The following is a 23,086-nucleotide window of genomic DNA, read 5'->3' as shown; positions in this document are numbered from 1 at the left end:
GGGAACCCAAGACCATGGAGTCATGTCCTCCTGCCTCCTTACCTGTACGGGAAGACAGAACTTCCTTCCTCTGTGAAGTTCCGATCCCGTGTGATGTTGCTGGCTATTTCTCTTGCTATCTTGAGAGCAGTGATGTAGTCTTCATTAGTCTTCAGAATAGTGTGGTACGTCATGAAATATGTTGCTGTGAAGAAACACACAAAAACACAGGTTACTTCAGCATGCACATCCAATCATGGGGGCGGTGTAAGTTTGAATGACAGCTATATGGCGTCAGTCTGTAGTCCTAAGCTGTAATCCCTAGGGTGTAAGTTTGAAATGACAGCTATATGGCGGCAGTCTGTAGTCCTAAGCTGTAATCCCTAGGGTGTAAGTTTGAATGACAGCTATATGGCGGCAGTCTGTAGTCCTAAGCTGTAATCCCTAGGGTGTAAGTGTGTCTCCCACAGTCAAGACGAGCCTACAGACCTGACAATCCAGTGATCAACAGTATGAGCATTGTTCTACACAATTTTGATATGATGTTGAATCAACAAAGTCAGCGAGTTTGATCACCCGATCCTGTTAGTCGCCTCTTACGACAAGCATGGGTTACTGAAGACCAATTCTAATCAAACAACCATCTGAACCATTTGCTTCAACAGATTTGTGACTTGTGAGAGGTACATAAGACAAGGTATGGACCAGACACACCAGAGAGGATAAGGAACATCCCACACTGTCGGACAATCATAACCATGATGGGCCAAGTCACCGATAAAAAAAGCGAGTTAGTGGGGTTTTAAACCATTATTCTCGTCACTATATGGCTGAAATATTGCCGATGTGACGTTAAATATTAACTCACTCACTCACTTTAAACCATTATTAGTAGTATTCCAGCAATATCATGGCAAGGAGTCCAGAAATGGCCTTCCATTTGGAGAATCAAACCTGGGCCTTCAGTGTGACGAGCAATTGCATTTATCACTACGCACAATGACAAAGGAGGGACAGCATAGTTTGGGCATCATTGTTTCGTTGGCTCTCAAAGTGGATTCAACAAAAAAAACCATGGATAAACATATTAATAAATAATGAAAAATAATAATTCCAGATTTAGGGCAAAAGCACTCTAATCCCCCAGCAACAACCAGGCCACTCCATCAACCAACGAGGTATTAGGGACTAACTGCCGAGGAATCCTGTGTGGGTGGCTGTACAGAGTGTTACATGAAACTGACTAACCTCCTACAGTCTTGTTCTTGTTCAGTAGTTCTACAGCAGACCCATACGCAGGATGACCACTGCAAAGTTGAAGTCATACATTTTACATATACCAGTATCTGAAACAATACACTTCCAATAGCTGATCCGAAAAGGGAGAGAACTTTTGGATGTCAACTTCTTTATTACCAGGAACAATAACGAAGTTGACACAAATTCTCTCCCTTACATTTATCACTTTCCATATGAAATTCAAGAACTGATCAGAAATATGTGTAACTGCACTAGACACGTACTCATGTCAAAACTACATCTTGTTCTTTCTACTGTCCTCTATCTTCCAGAGACAACTGACTGTAAAAGTCTTATTTCCACCCTTCCCCAACAAACCTGAAATTATAGGGATGTATTTTGCCTGGATTAATGAGTCTAGGCATGGCTCAATCATAATTGTCAATAAAAAAGTCAATATTCGGTTCAGGAACAACAGCCACTGTCCTGGTACAATGACACCATCCGCAAGGTCACACACTGTGATAGAGCTATCGTCATATATGGCGTTGCTACATGGCAACGGATTGTAAATAATCGAGTCTGGACCAGACAATCCAGTGATAAACATCATGGGCATCACTCTTAGCAATTGGGATACGATGACATGTGTCAACCAAGTCAGCGAGCCTGACTATCCAATTCCGTTAGTCGCCTCAACATGGGTTACTAAAGACCAATTCTAACCGTGATCTTCACGGGTTCTAATAAATTAATGGAAGAATGCTGTTTGACACCAAAGTCAGCACCTATAACAAACGCCATCAAAATGTCTAATCTGGTCAAGATAAAACATTACCTGGAAACATTAATGATCCATGCCACTGTAACGACATATTCACAGAGTCTGACAACCCAATCAATCCATGGCACCTTCATTAGAATATAACATGGACATGCCACTGTGGGCCAGTCAAGAGGAACCTACCCTTTGGAACACTTGATTTCTGGAATGTCATCTAAGTACCAGGGCAAATAAGTCATGAAGTCCTCTTCAGATGGACGTCCTTTTTCAAAGTTGGTTAAGTTGCATTTAACACAGGAGTCATTAACAACTGAAACATGACGTAGAGCTGGTGTCATCAAAAAGTACAGGTGATCAATAAAGTTCTCTTCAAGAATTTCAAAAGCTGTGTTATCCTGGTTAGAATGTTGAGATCTGATTGGTCCACATGACTACACAGTAACCTCCCTGGGAGGGAATATATGTTTCTGAGCAGGAGAATAATTCCCTTACATCCAAACATAAATCTATAGCATCCCGCTATGAATAAAGGTCACATAACAAGTTAATTAAGGTACCTAACTGAGCTCTTTCCAAATAGGTTCCACTTATTTTCTTAAATAAATGCTGCATTAATTAGTATTTTCTTTTAAAATATTTGGTAAAATGTAGCAAAGATTCATCAGTAAAATAGAATAGAACCCAAGCCAGAAGTGAAAATACACTGCAAACAATGTTTAATGTTGTTACTTGTAGCTTTGCAGAAAGTATCTGTGTCCTCGTAGTAGCGGCAGCATGGTGGGTTGCCATCGGGGGGTGATCCAGCTGAAGTAGTCGTCCAGCCACGAGGAGGCAGGGTGAGCGATGCGGGTGCTGCAATTAACGATGAAAAACTTCTGAGGCCACCAAACATCACAATACATGGTAGAGAATTGATCCCGGTATTAATCAGTACTCTGGAGATGAGATCAACACACAGTGTGCATCTGTTCAATGTTTTATAACGTGTCTGAAGATCTTTCAACGTCTTATGATGTGAACAGGGATGTTTCAATGTCTCATGACATGGACAGAGATGTTTCAATGTCTTGTGACGTGGACAGGAATATTTCAATGTCTCATGACGTGGACAGGTATTTTTTCAATGTGTCATGAAGTGGACAGGAATGTTTCAATGTCTCATGAAGTGGACAGGGATTTTTCAATGTCTCATGACGGGGACAGGGATGTTTCAATACCTTGTTGCATGGACAGAGATGTTTCAATATCTCGTTACGTGGACAGGGATGTTTCAATATCTTGTGACGTGGACAAGGAAGTTTCAATATCTCGTTACGTGGACAAGGATGTTTCAGTGTCTCATGACATGGACAGGGATGTTTCAATGTCTCATGACATGGACAGGGATGTTTCAATGTCTCATGAAGTTGACAGAGATGTTTCGATGTGTTGTGACGTGGACAGGAATATTTCAATGTCTCATGACATGGACAGGGATGTTTCAATGTGTCATGAAGTGGACAGGAAGGTTTCAATGTCTCATGAAGTGGACAGGGATTTTTCAATGTCTCATGACGTGGACAGGGATGTTTCAATATCTTGTTACATGGACAGAGATGTTTCAATATCTCATTACGTGGACAGGGATGTTTCAATATCTTGTGACGTGGGCAAGGATGTTTCAATATCTCGTTACGTGGACAAGGATGTTTCAGTGTCTCATGACATGGACAAGGATGTTTCAATGTCTCATGACATGGACAGGGATGTTTCAATGTCTCATGACATGGACATGGATGTTTCAATATCTCATTACGTGGACAGGGATGTTTCAATATCTCGTGACATGGACAGGGATGTTTCAATATCTTGTTACATGGACAGAGATGTTTCAATATCTCGTTACATGGACAAGGATGTTTCAGTGTCTTATGACATGGACAGGGCTGTTGCAATATCTCAGCACATGGACAGGAATGTTTCAATGTCTCGTTACGTGGACAAGGATGTTTCAGTGTCTCATGACATGGACAGGGATGTTTCAATGTCTCATGACACGGACAGGGATGTTTCAATATTTCATTACGTGGACAGGGATGTTTCAATATCTCTTGACATGGACAGGGATGTTTCAATATCTTGTTACATGGACAGGGATGTTTCAATATCTTGTTACATGGACAGGGATGTTTCAATATCTCGTTACGTGGACAAGGATGTTTCAGTGTCTCATGACATGGACAGGGATGTTTCAATATCTCGGGACATGGACAGGGATATTTCAATATCTTGTGACGTGGACACGGATGTTTCAATGTCTCATGACTGACTGACTGACTGAGTTTGGTTTTACGCCGCTTTTAGCAATATTCCAGCAATATCACGGCAGGGGACACCAGAAATGGGCTTAACACATTGTGCCCATGTGGGGAATCGAACCCGGGTCTTCGGCGTGACGAGCCAACGCTTTAACCACTAGGCTACCCCACTGCCCTCAATGTCCCATGACGTGGACAGGGATGTTTCAATATCTCATGAAGTGGACAAGGATGTTTCAATGTCTCATGACATGGACATGGATGTTTCAATATCTCATGACATGGACATGGATGTTTCAATATCTCATTACGTGGACAGGGATGTTTCAATATCTCGTGACATGGACAGGGATGTTTCAATATCTTGTTACATGGACAGAGATGTTTCAATATCTCGTTACGTGGACAAGGATGTTTCAATATCTCGTTACATGGACAAGGACATTTCAGTGTCTTATGACATGGACAGGGCTGTTTCAATATCTCATGACGTGGACAGGGATGTTTCAGTGTCTTATGACATGGACAGGGCTGTTTCAATATCTCGTGACATGGACAGGGATGTTTACGTGGACAGGGATGTTTCAATATCTCGTGACATGGACAGTGATGTTTCAGTGTCTTATGACATGGACAGGGATGTTTCAATATCTCATGACGTGGACAGGGATGTTTCAATATCTCATGACATGGACAGGGATGTTTCAATATCTCGTTACGTGGACAGGGATGTTTCAATATCTTATGATGTAGATCTTGATTCATTAGACTCGAGAGAAAATACAACTGAGGACACATCATACTGCAAAACACCTGCCTTCAATACTTCTGATCAATACAATCTTATAACCTGAAGAGTTCCTGTGGGAAATGCTGCTTAAATTAGTAATTAAAAAAAATATCAAAGCAACGCTTTTTCTTTGCATGTATGCCACTTGATAGAAGTTATAATGAAAGTAAAAACCCTACACTACTCACTAATTAGCCTGTTGTGCTGCCTTAAAGATTTGTCCAAGTACAGAATTTTCCGGACAACCGTTGCCGCCGCAGATATCATTCTGCCCAGCTGTGTTGGTGTAGTTGTGGTTCATCTTCACAACGAAGTACACGGGTGGACCAACAGACAGGTAGGTAGATATGTTGTTGAAGTAGTCAAGAACATACGAGTCCTGAATGTAAAATACAAAACATGTGATACACGATTTACCAGGGCTCTGGAGAAACAGCATACTTGCTTAAATTCTGCAAAATATATAACCTTTACCTGTAATTTAAAAAAAAAATTTTTTTTACCTTTACCTGTAATTACCGAGTGGTTTACAAACAAAGAAACCTACAAATTTTTATAAAACCCTTCGGTATGACAAAACACTGAGTAATTACAGTTGATAGATCACATACAGGCATCACACATGTATACATTCTACTACAGTGAATAATGAATGCATATCGTGTACATCTCGCCTATTTTAATTGTACATGCGTTTTAGTCACTTATATTAATATTCATAATCTATTCATTAGCATGAAAAAGTCGATAGACTAATATATATACAGAATACAGAAAGAAAACTATTAACATAAATGATAAAGTGAGTGAATACTCAATGACACCCAAAAATTTTGCAGGAACCATAGAGGAATAATCCGTAATCTTAGTGATACAAAATAGATATCAAGTAAGGTTTTCTCATACTGCCCTAAATGTGATAGTGAACAGTGTTGCAGCATTATGTGAATCTCACCTCTGGCATGGAGAGTTTTTGATCCAACCCGATTTCAATCCTTGGTGCCATGGCACAACTAGCACAGAACCACCCAACAAAGATGACCATCTACAAAACACATGATATATGTGACACACAGACTGAGAAAAATGTAATTTTTGAAGTAAAATTGATATCTTATACTGACTCATGAACTTTTGCTTATCTCCTTCTTCTATGCGAATGTTATTGGAACACTTGAATCCCTTGTAGTTCCCTAAAGAAGACGTAAAAGTTCAATCACCGATGAGTCACCTCCCTTTTCCCGCGCAAACAGTCATGTGACCAGCCATACTTGCCACTCTCTCCTGAATATAGCCCATTCACTTGGATCTACTGTGAAATCCGAAGTGTCTCCAGCAGGGAGGTCCTGACCTCATGAGTCAGGATAAGTATAAAATATAAACTTTACTTAAAAAATTACATATTTTTCCTTATCCTGACTCATGATCTTTTGCTTATAGAATCCGATGGATGGGTGGTGGGTCAAGCCACTTGCTGGATTCATCAGCTGTCCATACGTCCTGTATCCCCCCATGGGAACTGTGTAACGGCATTTCCTAGATCCTATTCTTCCAACTTCCGTTATTACTCGGGGGGACCACAATCTTGTCTTACTTCTCTCTCAGACAAGTGAATCTTCTAGATTCATGTGGATTTTAGATAAACTAGTATCTTCTTTTTACTAGTTATCTTTAACAACCCATAGATTATGATAAAATCATTATCATAAATGAGTTGCGACCCCTTAACGTACAGGTAAGATCGATACCCGTACAGAGTCTTAATCACTCATGCTAGTCTAGTCTAGACTATGCGCATGGACTTTCAAACTAGTACTTTTTCCATAGTAAAAGTTGTCAACAAGTCAACATGATATAGGGCGAGATTTCCAACTCAGTGCTACAACAAGAGGCCCAAATTGGTGAATGCCTGAGACGTCTTCGGTTGCTATGTCTCTGAGGTAGTGGTTGGCAAACACTTATCGGACTTCCAAAAGCAGCCCTCCATTATTGATGATATTGAGCAATTTCCATGCAGAGCGAGTGTAGACACCAGTGCTTTGACTTCATGTGGGTTGGAAGCTCTTGGAGGTTCTAATCCTGCTGCTTTATTGGCTCTTAGTAAAACAGTTCTCATCCAAAACGATACTGTCGTTCTTGAGACCTCCACCGATGTCTCCGTCGACAAGGGGATGAAAAGGCGCTTGAATTTTCTTCTCCTTGTTTTAGTCTTTTGAAGATATATTTCAAAGCTCTGACAGGACACATGGATAAGTCCTGGGTGTCCTCTGGACCGAGGATCATAGATAGCGCTGGGACATGGAACTGTCTATCTGGTTGACCAGGTAGTTGATTCTTTGCAATAAAGTCCCATCTAAGTCCTAGATGTACTGCAGCACCGTGCCCCGTGTTGAATCTAGTTCGTCCAAAGTCCAGCGCATGTATCTCAGACATACGAGCTGCCGTGGCTAGGGCAAGCAGGAACAGAGTTTTCTGCGTGAGTAGTTCGAAGGTAGTCTGCTGTAGAGGTTCGTAGGCATCACTCATGAGATGTTGCAGAATTACATTCAGATCCCAGGCTAGTGCTCTGAATTTCTTTTGCTGGTCCTCCAGTTTAAAAGATCGCAGCAGAGCTAGTAATTCAGGCACTTTCGTCAATTTGATGCCTGTCTTCATAGTGACGACTCTACTATTGCTGCCAGATATGTAGATAATGTCGAACCTTTCAAATGCTTTGTATATCTAAGGTGACATAGACTGACTGACTGACTGACTGAGTTTAGTTTTACGCCGCTTTTAGCAATATTCCAGCAATATCACGGCTGGGGACACCAGAAATGGGCTTAACACATTGTGCCCATGTGGGGAATCGAACCCGGGCCTTTGGCGTGACGAGCCAACGCTTTAACCACTAGGCTACCCCACCGCCCTAAGGTGACATAGATATTCCGCCACTTGTGGATGAGATGCTTTCATAGCTGTGAAGCCTTTCCGCCTTGCATATTGCTCAAATTTCTGCCATTTGTCGTCATACAAATTGCGAGTAGATCTGCGTAACGCTAGGGTTACTGCTTTCGCTGCTCTGGCAGAGAATCCTCTTTTCTTCAGACAGGTTTTGAAACGGTGCACATGTGTAGCTGGAACAATGTTGGGTTCCTGTGGACTTGCTTGGTGTGCGGATGTCTGAGTTGGTTCGGTCATCTGGTACTTTGAGGGTTGTACTTCCGAGATCTTCTATTAGGTCTAGGAACCAGACTCTCGCTGGCCATTAGGACACGACCAAAGTCAGTTGTAGCGCTTGTGTCTGATTGATCTTCAACAGTACTTTCGGTAGTAAGATCGGAGGTGGAAATGCGTAAGCGTTTAGTCCTTCCCATGATATGCTCAGTGCATCTGTTGCCCAGGCTTAGGGGTCTGGTATTGGTGAAACAAATGTCTGCAGTTGTTTGTTCAACCTTGTCGCGAACAGGTCTATGCATGGGGATCCTATTTCCCTTATGATGAGCCGGAACGCTTCTGGATGGAGCATCCATTCCGTGGGTGATGGGTGCTGTGGTCGGGAAAGAGCGTCTGCTAGTACGTTCTTGGCTCCCGGTATGTGACACGACTTTATCCAGATGTTTGCCTTCTCTGTGATGTTGAACAACTGGAATGTGAGTTGCAATAGGCTTGGCAATCTTGTTGATCCTTGCCGATTTATGGAGAATGCCACTGTAGAGTTGTCCGTGTGGATCATCAGCATTCTGTTGCTCAGCGAACTCGACCATAGTTGTACGGCGTTGATCACAGCTTTCATTTCTAGCAGATTGATGTGAAGATGCTGTTCTGCATTTGACCACTTCCCTGATGCAACTTGGTTGTTGAGATGTGCACCCCATCCCTGTAGCGATGCATCTGCGTAGAGATGTGTGTCGAAGACCCTGCGCAGACATTCGACCTGTGATTCCACCAAAGTAGGTACACTTTGAGATGATCTGGTAGCGAGATAGGGTCGCTGCTGACCAGATGTTTTGCCAGGAATCGTTGCAATGGCCGTAGTTGTAACCATCACAGTGCAAGTCAAGTCCTGCGCTGAGGTTAGTAGACTGAGTAGACATTGCCATGGTCGTAGTGTTAACGGAGACATGACTGCTTGAGGAATCATGGCTTGTATCTTGACCCAACGATCTTCTGGGGTCACAATTCGATTCTGTGTTGTGATGAATTTTATCCCCAGGAATTGCAGATCTTGTTTTGGTTCCAACTCCGACTTCATCAGGTTCACTAGCCATCCTAGTTGTTTGAGCAACTTGATTGTGAAGTTCAGCTGCTTTCCGAGTTGTTTGGCACTTTGATGAACCTGTATGCCGTCGTCCAGGTAAAAGGCATTGCGTAGACCTCAATGATGTAGGTAGGCGACTATGGGCTTGGTTATTCGTGTGAATAACCACGGAGCTGACGATATTCCAAACGGTAGGACGTTCCATTGGAAGTGCTGACCTCTGAATAGGAATCGTAGATATTTCCTTGATTCCGGATGTATGGGGATGTATAGATATGCACCCTGTAGGTCTATGGTGGCCATAAAGTCTGCTGGACGAATTAGTAGTCTGAGTTGAGGTAGGTGGATCATTCTGAACCTTTCCGGTTTGAGTAGATAGTCTTGGTTGAATTTCCGCATGTTGTAAATCAACCTGAATTTCTCTTTGGAATTCTTCTTGGGTACTAGGAAAATTGGGGAATAGAAGCTTGGCGTGAGATGATCTTGATATATTCTTTCTACCGCATTCTTGGTTAGAAGTGAGTTGATGGCTTCTTGTAGTTTGTCTGCTTGCTCGTCTGCATAGTTGAAGACCATTGGTCTGAGGGTTAACGGTGGTGTGGCCTTGAGCTGCACTCTGTACCTTTCTTGCAGTACTTGAGAGACGTAGTCGTCATCCAGTATTCCCCAATTTTCCCAGTACCTTTGTAGACGTCCACCCACTGTCGATGGTTGTACAGAAATGGCTGGGGGTGGAAGCATCCAGTTGTTCCGAACCCCACTTTCAGCGTCTAGCCCCTCTGAAACCTCTGGGAGTACATCCTCTCCCGGAGTTTCCTCTGTAGTTTCCGGATGGGCGGCTAAAAGAACTTTTCCCGCCTCTGAAGTTAGAGTACTTCTTCTCCTTAGCCTTCTGGATACCGGAGAATTTCGACTTGCTGTTGTGCTTCTGTGAAGTATGACGAATGACGTTGGCTAGAGTGTCTATAGACTTGATCATCATGACTTCCCTTCCTTAGCTGCTTCATCTATCTAACCTCCGAAGATGGTAGGCGCCACCCAAGGAACTCTAAGTAGCGGTTGGGTAAATCTGTCACTCCAGGAACATGATGCCAGTAGACCCTGTCTCAGTAATAAGGTGAGACCCGCCAACGTTGAGGCCAGATGATCCGATATGAAGTATTGGTCCTTTTTCTGAGTGAGCAGAGCAGATAATATCATTCTATCTTCTTCCGAACTGGGGTTCTGGAACTTGTTAATCAATGCCTCATTGATTGCTCTGGACCTCACTAATCCGAAGAAAGATCTCCTCATCGCTGTATCAAGTTGAGCCAACTTCTTATCCTCCACCTTGTAGACCTTGTTTCGAGAGTCATTAACCAATTTTACATTTTCATCTAAGTCCGGCGCTCTCATGAAGGGGTCCATGTGATGTAAGGGCAATTTCCTCGCATTAAATGCTGGCAGATGTTGATTCTGGAATCTAGAAGCTTTGTCATGGATATAGGTTCAACCGGCGCAATGGTGATTGAGTCGAAGTCATCCTTGCACATCTTATATGTGTAAACTTCATCCAATTCCTTGGAGGGAGACTCTAAGTTAAATCCATTAGCTATCCAAACTGTAACTTCCGTATCTGAGAAGACGTAGTCGGTATGTTCATCCGATAGTTCTTGTTCCGTAGAACTATGCCTTCGCAATCCTCCGCGTGCGAACCTTCCTTTCGCGAATGTTGTGAGTCATCCTTTCGCGAACGTCTGTCTCGTGATTCCTCCCTTCGCGAACCTCTGTCTCTTGATCTATCCCTTCGCGAACTAGTCTCTCACGAATGTTCCCTTCGCGAACTTCCATCTCGCGAACCTTGCCTTCGTGAACCTTCTCTTCACGTATGAGAGCTGTGGGATGTAGAGCTGGAACGGCTGGCTCTTGGGGATGGATTCCTAGATGTTCTCGAACGTTGAGGGTTCACAGACGAAGTTGTCGTAGAGTTAGTAGCTTTCGCGTATCTTTCATCCTGTTGTATGATGACAGAGTGGTCCGATTACAAAATACAAATAAATTCTTCAATTTTTTTACATATAATGCAAGCTAGTTATAACCGAAAGCCATACACAGCGTAATTTGGATAAAAGGATCTAAATGTAAAGGATATAATGCCGTATAGTGCTCCAGTGCTCGCACAACCATCCGCTTGGATGATGAAGGAGAGAGTGGCAAGTATGGCTGGTCACATGACTGTTTGCGCGAGAAAAGAGAGGTAACTCGTGGGTGAGTGAACTTTTACGTCCGCTTTAGGGAACTACAAGGGATTCAAGTGTTCCACTAACATTCGCATAGAAGAAGGCGATAAGCAAAAAAATCATGAGTCAGGATAAGGAAAAGTACATATATTGTGCTAGGATACATGTTTGAATTGTACTAGTACTTATACAGTACTGAACCAGACAATCCAACTGATCAGCGTAACAAGCATCGATCTATGTGTCAACCAAGTCTGCAAGCCTGGCCACGTGATCCCAAGTAGGTCACAGTACTTAGCGAGACCTTACTACCTCCGGTGACAAACAACGGTTCATACTTTTTTGAATGGTCTCATGGTTGTCAGTTGACAGTAAGGAACTGATAATCCTTGCAGGAATAACACATTTCCGATCTAACCATCCCAAAATGAGCCAACTATTACGACTGTCAAAGGCTGTAGCAGCCAAGCATGGTTGTACATTTGGTGCCGTCTAGTAAAGTCATACTTGGTGGTGGCGTAATTTGGAACTAGAACTTATTCTGGAATATACGCTTGTCACTGGAAATCTGGTACCAGAAGTAAGTTGGGCCCCGTCTCGCATATCGCAAGTTGGCAGTTGCAAAGGGAGCCGGGGACCAGCTTAGTACTGGAGGTAGCGCCTCGTGGGACTTACAGGCCCTATTAGTCGCCTCTTACGACAAGCATGGTTTGCTGAAGACCAATTCTAACCCTGATCTTCACGGGTTCCTGATGCTGGTAGATTTTGTTTTGTTGAATGTGAAAGAATAATGATATTTGATTAAAACTGACCACAATCGGCCGGACCCACTCCTTCATGATGAAGTGAGAGTAGTATTCCTTGACGAATGTATACAGAAGGCCCTCGTGTTTCTCCTCCTTATCTACGTTCCTCATCTTCACGCAGCAGCAGCAGTCAAAGTGATTTTTCTAGAAAAAAACCCCAACCCCTTAATCAATAAAGGCATTCAGTTGAGACGTAACAATAGAAGACGCAATGCGATGCTATCTCGATAATATGAATGCGATATGATTTGTACAGTACTTTTATTTCATAAATCCACATTCTCCCCCTTTTGGATTCACAACATTGAATCATTAAATTTCAGACAGTGATATTGGGACAATGGAGGTGAGACATTAAACCCTGGGGCCACCGTGAAGATTCTGTTGTTTATAGCCAGCCAGGAAATACTAGAGAATAAGCATACACTGGTTGTTGAACAATTTCTGTTATTACCAATATTAGTCTAGTTTTACATCACTGCACCTTGTAATGATGGTTTACTATGTGCTCTGATACAGGAGCTGAAAGTCGATTGTATCATGAGCCTTGTATCTCGATACAATTCTGTATTGCTGCATCATTACACCACTGGCATCCAATCGTTAACGTAAGGGTGAGGAAATACGGTTGTACACTGCTTTTAGCAATATTCCAGTAATATTGAGTTTTGAGTTTAGTTTTATGCCGCTTTTAGCAATATTCCAGCAATATCATGGTGGGGGACACCAGAAATGGGCTTCACACATTGGACCCATGTGGGGACTCGAACCCAGGTCTTCAACATGACGAGCGAATGTTTTAACCACTAGGCTACACCACCGTCCATATTCCAGTTATAACTGCAGGCACTCACCTCCTGTCTCTTGGCATCCAGACACATCAGCGCCACCAGACACGTGACCTGCAGCAGGAAGTCAAATAAGACAGCCATTGCAGCATACAGAGAGAAGATCTTCACTGCGGGCATGTCGGTCAGGGCACCTTGGAGAATAAAAACAACAACTGGCATGTCAAGCACTGAATACTAGTGACTGAGTTCCAGTAAAAACTATTAGGGTTTAAAAGAAGGAAAAAGCCATTACCCCTGAATCTGGAAAATGCATTGTGCTCAGATCGGGCCAGATATTTCACAGCTATTGCTTATACTTGTTTGAGTGGCATTTGAGAAGTTGAGACGTACAATATGGAACAAGATTTTATGGATAACAACTTCTTTATTTCGTGAGTGCGACGTTTCGATACAGATTCTTGTACCATTGTCACTCTTGCTTGACAACGGTACAAGAATCTGTATCGAAACGTCGCACTCACGAAATAAAGAAGTTGTTATCCATAAAATCTTGTTCCATATTGTATTGCTTATACATGTACTGATGAAAGTAAATTTACCCAACAACCTCCCACACACCAACAACAACCCCTACAACCTCCCACACACCCAGCACATACCCAGGAAGAAAGCAATGGACTCGGAGAAGCTGGTGAGCATCATGCTAGGACCCACTCTGCCCAAAATGCGGCCAATCTGCTGCTCCAGGTCCTCTGACGCTAGCCGCACATCACGCTGGAATAACCCAGACAATGTGGAAACAACATAAGATAATGTGCACCAAGACACAAGACTAAAATGATTTTTTATAAGAGGACTAGCAGTTATTCAGTGTGACTGATATGGACATTCTGCAGTCAGAGTAATGACAGAATCTGTAATGTGATTGAGAAATGAATTGTGTTCCAGGTTGAGATCAGGAGTTCTTTACTGCATACTCTTCTACACAAGACAATATTTGAAGTACAGATACTAACGTCCTATGATCTAGGTAAAGCTGACTTTATCCAAAGTTACCTGATATGCCTGTACTAGAATAAAGATGTTGTCCACACCCACAGCAAGCACAAGGAACGGCACAACCTCGATGATGATGAGTGTTGCTGGCTGGCCTACGTAGCTGAAGAAGCCTAATGAACACCCCACAGACAGAAGCACAATCAGCACGCCGGCCAGACCCATCGTTATTTTGGAGTCAACCTGAGGAAGAGACAGAGGACTTGTATTTCAGTAACAGTGAGTCAGTCAGTTGTAACAGAACCCCTGCCATGTATCATCCAGGGTCCTGATCCACAAAGTGTTTGTAAAGTTACGACCTGTCGTAACTCTATAGTTTATCATAGGCTTACGAATGTCGTAGCGCTACAGATGTTTTAAGGATCGGGACCCAAGGACACCAGAATTGGTTCATACACTGGACACAAGGGTGGAATGGAACCGATCTATCGGCATGACAAGCAAAGACGTTAACTACTTGGCTCTTCCGCCACCCAAGATGAAATACAACAAAGGTACACCACACCATGGAGTAAAATCATTACAATGTAGCTTAGTCCAGATATAGAAATCGTTTGTGCATTTCAAGAAACTTAACTACTGCTTATTCAGATCAAAGAACAGCCGACAAGTTAAATGAAGTGAAATAGTTTGATTTCACGCTAGACAGCAGTTCAGTTATTTGACACCATCTCTCTACATGTGGATGAAAACAGACATGTGCTAGGTCACAGACTTTAACCACTTTAGTGAAAACTTCAAATACAGGTGATCAAGCCTATGACCATCCTAAATAGGCTAAGGGAAGTAACTCTGCAGAGTTAACTCTGGTCCACAAGACCAAATGGTCAAGTGTTCGAATTTTGAGATAACCTTTTTCAAATACAATTCATGATAATGATGAAAATTTTATGTCAGAGCAAACTGTATGAAGAAAAATGATAAACAGGACTCAAATAGAATATCAATTTTGAAACTGGAGTGACTTACAAAGAATCTGGCACAGGTGTTGATCTTGCCAAGGGTCAGGGAGATATAGGCAAACATGATGAGGTAGCTTAGGAGGATTGTAATGACGTCAGAACTACTCTCTCGGTTGATCTCATCCTGGATTGAACGCTGGGGAAAGAATAGAATGAGAGCTAAATTGAACAATGAAATACATATACAGTTATGGATACAGCCAACGTTTCAATAACACATTTCTTTGACACTTCACCTGTTTAACACTGAAACAAAACAAGGACAGCTTAATGGATATTTCTTCATCTCATTACACTGAGCTGTCAAAATGTTCCTTCACATGTTCCTAACAATGCTAAAAGACATCAAACATACTCCTGAGATGACAATGGAGATACTGGGCAAAACCTTCCTCACAGATCACTGATCTATTATAATTTTCCTGACATTAATGTCACGCTTAGCTCCAAGGAGAAGGAAAACAAAAATATTGTAACGTCCCTTACAGTGATGTCACGCTTACCTCCGCGGTGAAGGAATGCACATATTGGGAAGAGCCTCCTCACAAAAACATTGTAACGTCCCTTACAGTGATGTCATGCTTACCTCCGAGGAGAAGGCAATAGACATGTTGGGGTTGGAGTAACTCTTCATGAATTTGAGATACTCTGATTCCCACGCTTCTGCCTTAGCGTTGTCTGCCTCGTTCACATGGTTGTTGACCAGGAATGATATAACCAGTGCAGTAGCATTATGGTAGTTCTCACCTGTTGACAGAAGCAAAGGTTACTACTTCACTAGAATAAAGGTGGAAACACCAGCTTTTATCATGTATTACATGACCATTACAGTATTTACCAGGACTCCATGCTATTTTGCAGACAAACTGGGAGAAATCACCATAACTTTGTTTAAATGTGTTTTTAAATGTCAGTATTTTTTAAATAAAAAACATTTCAATACTTCATTAAATGCAAAACTGTCAAACAAAACATAAATGCCTTTTTGTTTTCTATTTAGTTATGAAATGCATCAACTCAAAATAATCATAAGTGCAATATGACTGTGATAAAAGTACTTTGAAATTTTTAAAATTCAAGTTTGGAAAAAAATGTATCTTCTGTATTAAGGTCAAATATTGGCCTCTGGGCAAGTCAGGGTAAATCCCTTCAAACTAAGCCCCATCAGTTGACATCAGTATTACAACAGTAGTATTCCTGTAACCTCCACCCTGTACGAGCGGTGGGGTAGTCTAGTGGTTAAAGCGTTGGCTCGTCACGCCGAAGACCCGGGTTCGAATCCCCACATGGGTACAATGAGTGAAGCCCATTTCTGGTGTCCCCCGCCGTGATATTGCTGGAATATTGCTAAAAGCGGCGTAAAACCAAACTCAGTCAGTCAGTCAGTCCACCCTGTACCTACCATCATACCCTCCGAGCGCCACCCAGGGGAAGGTGGGTGCCCCGTCCGTTCCTAGGCATGAGGTGTGGAGCTTGGTGGTGTCATTCAGCGATGCAGGGGCTCTGGTGACAAAAAGAACTCAGGCTACAGAAGAATCACATTGCAGTGTGGCACGTACAGGGTTCATGGAAGATCCCTAAACCATATATCTCAATTGAAGTAGCTTCCTTCAAAGTCACAACTCTGGTATGACTTAGAAATTTTTCCCAGACTTGGGTGAGTGAGTGAGTGGGTGAGAGGGAGGGAGGGAGGGAGGGAGGGTGTGTTTGTGCGGTTGTGCGTGCGTGCGCGCATGCGAACAAAGTATTTAGACATTGGTCTTATTTTTTAGGTTAATTTACTATACTTTACTAGATGGAAAGTTTTTTTTACCTAGTCAGGTTACCTGATATTATAATTTTGCAAGCTCAAAAGAAAAGAAAGCAGCCATTGGAGTGAGTGAGTGAGTGAGTAAGTGAGTTTAGTTTTACATCGCTTTTAGCAATATTCCAGCAATATCACGGCGGGACCCCAGAAATGGGCTTCACACATAGTGCCCATGTGGGGAATCAAACCCAGGTCTTCAGCGTGACAAGCAAATGCCTTAACCACTAGGCTACCACACCACCCCTCCAAGACTTCAGACATCTCAAGCAATCTTGGTTATATTGTATGTACTCATGGTCAATGAACATTGTATGACAAGGTACTAAGGATCAGAGATCTTCACCTGACACAGTAGAGGAAGTGGTCCAGGTAATCCGCCTCCACAAAGAAACCCGAGCTGTCGTTTACTGACTTGTCCAGCATTTCATGCGAGTCTTGGTAGTACTGGAAGATACTCTGAATGGTACAGTTGGGGTATACTGGCGCCATGGGCTGGAAGCAAATATCCTGCAGACTCACGGTGTCGTTGCCGAGCTTTGTTGTCAGATGCTCCAGTGTGTTCTGCAGTCTCAGAACCTGGAACACACAGATCACACACTTCAAGCATTTAAATATCTTGGACTCTATAGGTTCCAAATGAAACTGCCATTTTGAATCTGAATGAGGATTTAGATCGCCAAAGGAAAATGCAGTACTCCACCTCCTCAAAAATATGCTGCTTAATCATTCCTGAAGATCTCCTGTTCAATGGCATGGCCAAACTAAAGACAGACATAGATTAGACAATACTTTGCCCTGTGGTACAGAACTGTTTGACACAGCAAAACCATTTCATTATCACATCAATAAGCATATATCATGTATCATTTTATTCTAATAATACCATGTTGATGACATCACTAACCCTGCTAACAGATGTATCAAATTATTTTGCTTCAATTTTACTGATTTCTCTTACCTGATGCAGGAACTCTTTATCAAAGATAGCTGGGAAGTATTCATACTCTGTGGATGGAGGCGGGGAGCTTGTGGGCGACCTTGGAATGGTTGCCAGTCCGGGTGATGATCATCTGCTCAACTCGGTAGAATGGCCTGACACAGACATGGACAATAGGCATACTGGCATACAGCAAAATGCTTTTCAAAACACCTGTGTTATAATATTTTTCATATACATGGTATATTGGGTAAAACATTTTGAAAAGTGTTGCTGTCACCATGGTTACTTGTGTTGTTTAACCTGAAATCTACAATGATGGATCCCTTAAATTGATTGACAAAATGGTAGACCACAGAATTTTTTTCTCATGCTATCTCTCCATGACTACATAATGGCGGCAACTGATTACATGTACATACAGTATTACTTTCATCAAAATGTAGAAAATAATATCTGCATGTACAATCAAAGACTTCAGCTTTGCTTAATATTTTATAGATTGTCCTTTTAGTTCGTTTAGTTCATTGTATGGGAATGCACTGCAGCAGATCACCTGTACCAAAAATGTAGAATCCTTAATTCAGGTTGGCTGAATAGAAAGTTCACTTTATGCAACCTCCTACAGTGTGCTTTGACCTATATGTTCAGAGGTATTACATCAGAATGTGATTTTAATGAGATTTGGTTCACAAAGCCATTTTCAACACTCAGACAATTTGAAATATTACTGAAGCTGTAGTTCATACTATTAAACACAGATATCTGTGAAGGGATCTGTATAAAATGGGACCCAGCTGTTGCTTTAGTGTAACCATGGTAACCAAACTCAACCAATACCTACATTCCCCATTACTGTAAGAGTTTTCCTTGTCATTTATCATAACAACAGCTCCTTTCAATATCTGTCAAAAAGGTTTACTGAATCACCAAGTTGAATTACAGCTTTTTCAGCTATATCACTAGTGGCTCTCCACTACTGGCTCTACACTACACACTTTTACATGTTGTACTCTTGCATCACTAATCAGGAGTATTAAGGCTACCCCCAGACTCCAACTCTTTGAATTACTGAGCAGGAAACAAGTCTTTTTTCTTACTAGTCGTTATGCGTACACTGGTCTGTTTTCATTCATTTTCACACTGGAATATAGCTTTCACATACCATGTATGGTGCATTGTGTGTATACTAAAACCTGGCTATAAATTTGTACAAACCTGTAGAGGTTATGAATTCTTTGAAGTAAAGTCCTCCCTGGGGTACATATAAGCATTAAAATGTCCATTTTAACATACCTATGACAGTTGTAACAATATTTCAATAAAATATTTTACCAAACAAAAACTCGATTTGTTTAGTGAGACCACCTCTATAGGGCCCCTCATTGGGGGCCCCTACAGCCAAGAGCAGGTAACTCTGGCTGCTTACCTCATACCTCACGTTTCATGCTGAGCGTGTCAGACAGAATGAGGGGAGGTGGGTGTCCGTACCCCAAGGAGGACTTTGCTTTAAAGAATTCATAACCTCTACAGGTTTGTACAATTCTATTTCAGAAGAAGTCCTCCTTGGGGAACATATAAGCATAATACAGACTCCCAACGATGGCGACTAGTGAGCGGTATTCTGTCTGGCTAACATTCCCCCTAGTTCAATCGAAGGCACAGCCGAAGCCGAGAGAGAGGGAGAAAATACACTTACCGAGTCACCTGACCGCTGATGTTAATCAGGCGGGGGAGTAGCGTAGAAGGCGGGGTATAAAGAGCCTAGCTTATACGCTTTTGGCGGAATTTTAATGACGGACATAAGTCCCACCCATCCCCCACCATCAAAATGGGAAGGAATGTATGGACAAGTCCTAAACATACCATTCATAATCCCAAACCAGCGAAGCGTGGTGCAGGGAAGAAAAACAGTGGATACAGCGTGTGACAACGCTAGAGCCAATAAAATCGGTAAAAACCACCACCAATCTGATACCGCCACCAACAAAAATTGTGGAATTTTATAAAACCGACACCAGGAAATAAAAACAATCGTGACTTCGAAAGCTCATTTGGCTAGAGAGTCACGACACTGCCCACTGGTGAGAACTGTCTGGCCAAACTGAGCACATTCCCGTGAGTGTTTGTCCAGTTGATAATGGCGGATGAACGTACTCGATTCGGTTCCAAATAGCAGCTGAGCAGATCTCCAAATGCAAATGCCTTAGATGTCGCCACTGCCCTAACCGAATGAGCCTTTAACCCATCAGGGAGAGTTAACCATTTAGACAAGCCACATAGATATGGTCTGCTTGTTCGCCGGAAGACCAGCCTTACCACTGCCATAACAGCAGAACAGCTGCTTATCTTTCCTGATAGCAGCTGTTCGTTTGATATAAGCCTTGAGAGTGTTACGGACATCTAAGACGTGAGCACGTCGAAGAGAGGTACCGGGTGATGGAGGCTGAGTGAAAGCTGGCAGTTCAATAGGCGCCGTTATGTGAAAGGCGCCTGCGATCTTAGGATGGTAAGAGTCTGGCAACCAAATACTGACTCTGTCTTTGTGAAAGGCAGTCAGAGCAGGAACCTCAGACATCGCATGGATATCGCCTACCAGCCGGCCAGATGTTAGCGCCACAAGAAAGGCAGCCTTCCAACTTAACAGCGGGAGTGAAAGAGGGACGGGGGACTAATCCGCCGGACAGTCGGACGGATTCTGTCCACGCCTGCTAAAAAGCGCTGCACAAGAGGGTGCTGACCCAAGAGAGCACCGTCGGCAGGTACATGGAAGGCAGAGATTCCCTTGGAGTAGCCCCGGATAGTAGACGCGGCTAAGCCGGCCTCTAACCGAGACTGTAAGAACTCCAGTACTTCAACTACAGTTGAAGAAAAGGGATCGAGAATCCCTCTGCTGACACACTAGCGCGTATAACAGGCCCATCTATCCTCATCTTAAATGTTTGTCGAATCTCTCCGAGGAGCCAGAATTGTGTCTGCAACTGGTGCAGGAATTCCGCTCGCTTGGAGGAGATTCCGGACAGTGGCCAGGCCACCCACTGAATCCTGAGATTCGGGTGTGGCACTCAGTTCTGGGATAGTAGGTCCGGTCGAAAGTGTTTTAGTACATGAGGCTGAGCCAGAAACCTGAGTAGTACCGGAAACCAGCTTTGAGCCGACCAAAGAGGTGCAAGGAGCACAAGAAGTCGAGCTGGTTGGGTGGCAAGCTGCGAGAGGACTTTGAGAATCAGGGGTACTGGCGGGAATGCCTACAGAACCCTGCCCGTCCAATCGAACTGGAAAGCGTCCGAGGCGATGGCTCTCGGATCGGGTATCCGAGAGAAAAACACTGGAATCTGGTTCGTCCCCCCAGAAGGAAACAGATCCACCTGGAACGACCCGAACAACTGGGAGATAATCCCTAATATCTCCCGATTGAGCATCCACTAGTGCGGGGCCAGGATACGCCGAGAGAGAGCGTCTGCCCGAACGTTGTCCGCCCCGGGGAGATAAACAGGCATCACCCGTATGTCGAACTGGTCGCACCAGAGCAGAAACTGCCATGCTTCCTGCAGGAGGGACGGGGAAACCGTACCGTCCTGCTTCAGGATAAAGGTCATCGCCACTATCTCTAGACGAACCACACGGCCTCGAACCCGCTCCTGAAGTCGTTCGAACACTAACCTGACTGCTCTCAATTCTAGCACATTGATGTGCAGTTGAGCCTCGCTCTGTGACCACAGGCCTGAGACTGACAGGTCGCCCAGCACGCTGGCTGGAGACTGCGAACACGCCGGCAAAGTTACAACAAATCATGAATGAAAAAAGTCATACGAAGATTCCAGCTAGAGCCCGTGCGAAAAAGAAGGAACCATACATACAGTATTTGACTCTTTCTCACTCATTTTCTCTATTGTAGTATCAGGCGAAGTCTTTCTCTGGAACATGCACGACCGTTCTAGTCAACGACAGCATGAAAAGTGAGGTACGAGGTAAGCAGCCAGAGTTACTTGCTCTTGGCTGTAGGGGGCCCTGTGAGGGGCCCTATAGGGGTGGTCTCACTAAACAAAACAAGTTTTTGTTTGGTAAAATATTTTATTGAAATATTGTTACAACTGTCGTAGGTATTTTAAAATGGACATTTTAATGCTTATATGTACCCCAAGGAGGACTTCTTCTGAAAAAGAATACCATGGTTACCATACTTTTTTCATGCTTGTGACACATCAATGATAAGACTCCATATCATACTCGTGTCTGTTTGTCAACTTACTGGTCATGTAGCTTCATGCAAATATGGATTTTCAACTCAAATTTCAAAACCTAGCAACCCGTGAACGTCCAGGTTAGAATTGATCTTCAGTAACCCATGCTTGTCGTAAGAGGCGACAAACGGGATCGGGTGGTCAGGCTCGCTGACTTGGTTGACATATGTCGTATCCCAATTGCATAAGTTGATGCTCATGCTGTCGACCACTGGATTGTCTGGTCCAGACTCAATTATTTACAGACCGCCGCCATATGGCTGGAATATTGCAGCAATGCTGAGCGTGGTGTAAAACTAAATTCACTCACTCACTCCATATCTTGGTCAGTGACATGCATATTGAGTGACATGGCCTCGGCATAGGTGTCACCATGAGAGTTTCAATGATTCCCAGCTCTATTGTTTGTTTAGTTTTCGAATAACATAACAATAGCAGTTATTATGAATTTGCAAATTTTCATAATCAAGTCTGAACCAGATACTCCTGGCCAGTGCTTGATATTACTGGCAACGTCCCACAATGAAGTACAATGACATGCAGTGGAATGCCTGAAACCTTTCATTATCAAGTTCCCAAAAGTGTTTCAGGTTTAAGAGAAGAATTATTAACAACTCACACAAAATGGTTGTCAAAGTATTCCTTTTCCTGTCGAGCACGGCTATCTGGAGCTGACCACAGTTTTTGAGGCGGCGTGGTGACCTGGAACAGCTATACCACCAAGCAAGATGGCAATGATGACAGCACTGACGCCAAAAACGATGTATGGGTGTCTGGCACACATAGTTCCCCAACGACTGAAACCTTTCTCAAACATCATCTCCATCTTAGCTCCAAGCTTCTCAGTGAATCCTAGCTGATCCTTCCTGATGGAGGAGAAGGAATTCTTCCTCCTCTTCTTCTTGCCCTGGTCATCAATCCTGTAGATTCGGTTC

At 43.1% G+C, this 23,086-nt stretch overlaps 1 protein-coding gene across 1 annotated transcript in view; it reads right to left on the bottom strand.

Moving 5' to 3' along the window:
* The window catches only part of LOC124288488 (NPC intracellular cholesterol transporter 1-like), a 125,178-nt gene that overhangs the window by 8,331 nt on the left and 93,761 nt on the right, over nt 1-23,086 (bottom strand). The window contains 19 exon segments of the mRNA XM_046725009.1: nt 43-184; nt 1,228-1,286; nt 2,186-2,312; nt 2,732-2,795; nt 2,797-2,854; nt 5,278-5,468; nt 6,045-6,134; nt 12,361-12,498; nt 13,209-13,336; nt 13,805-13,919; nt 14,202-14,384; nt 15,171-15,299; nt 15,750-15,910; nt 16,566-16,666; nt 17,314-17,546; nt 17,929-17,994; nt 17,996-18,062; nt 22,771-22,863; nt 22,865-23,085. Of these exon segments, the coding sequence (XP_046580965.1) occupies nt 43-184; nt 1,228-1,286; nt 2,186-2,312; nt 2,732-2,795; nt 2,797-2,854; nt 5,278-5,468; nt 6,045-6,134; nt 12,361-12,498; nt 13,209-13,336; nt 13,805-13,919; nt 14,202-14,384; nt 15,171-15,299; nt 15,750-15,910; nt 16,566-16,666; nt 17,314-17,546; nt 17,929-17,994; nt 17,996-18,062; nt 22,771-22,863; nt 22,865-23,085 (2,366 nt within the window).

This window comes from Haliotis rubra, unplaced genomic scaffold (assembly GCF_003918875.1).
Source record: "Haliotis rubra isolate DU_JTF1 unplaced genomic scaffold, ASM391887v1 Scf419, whole genome shotgun sequence".
NCBI classification, from domain to species: domain Eukaryota; kingdom Metazoa; phylum Mollusca; class Gastropoda; order Lepetellida; family Haliotidae; genus Haliotis; species Haliotis rubra.
This window is presented reverse-complemented; position numbering and strand designations above follow the sequence as displayed.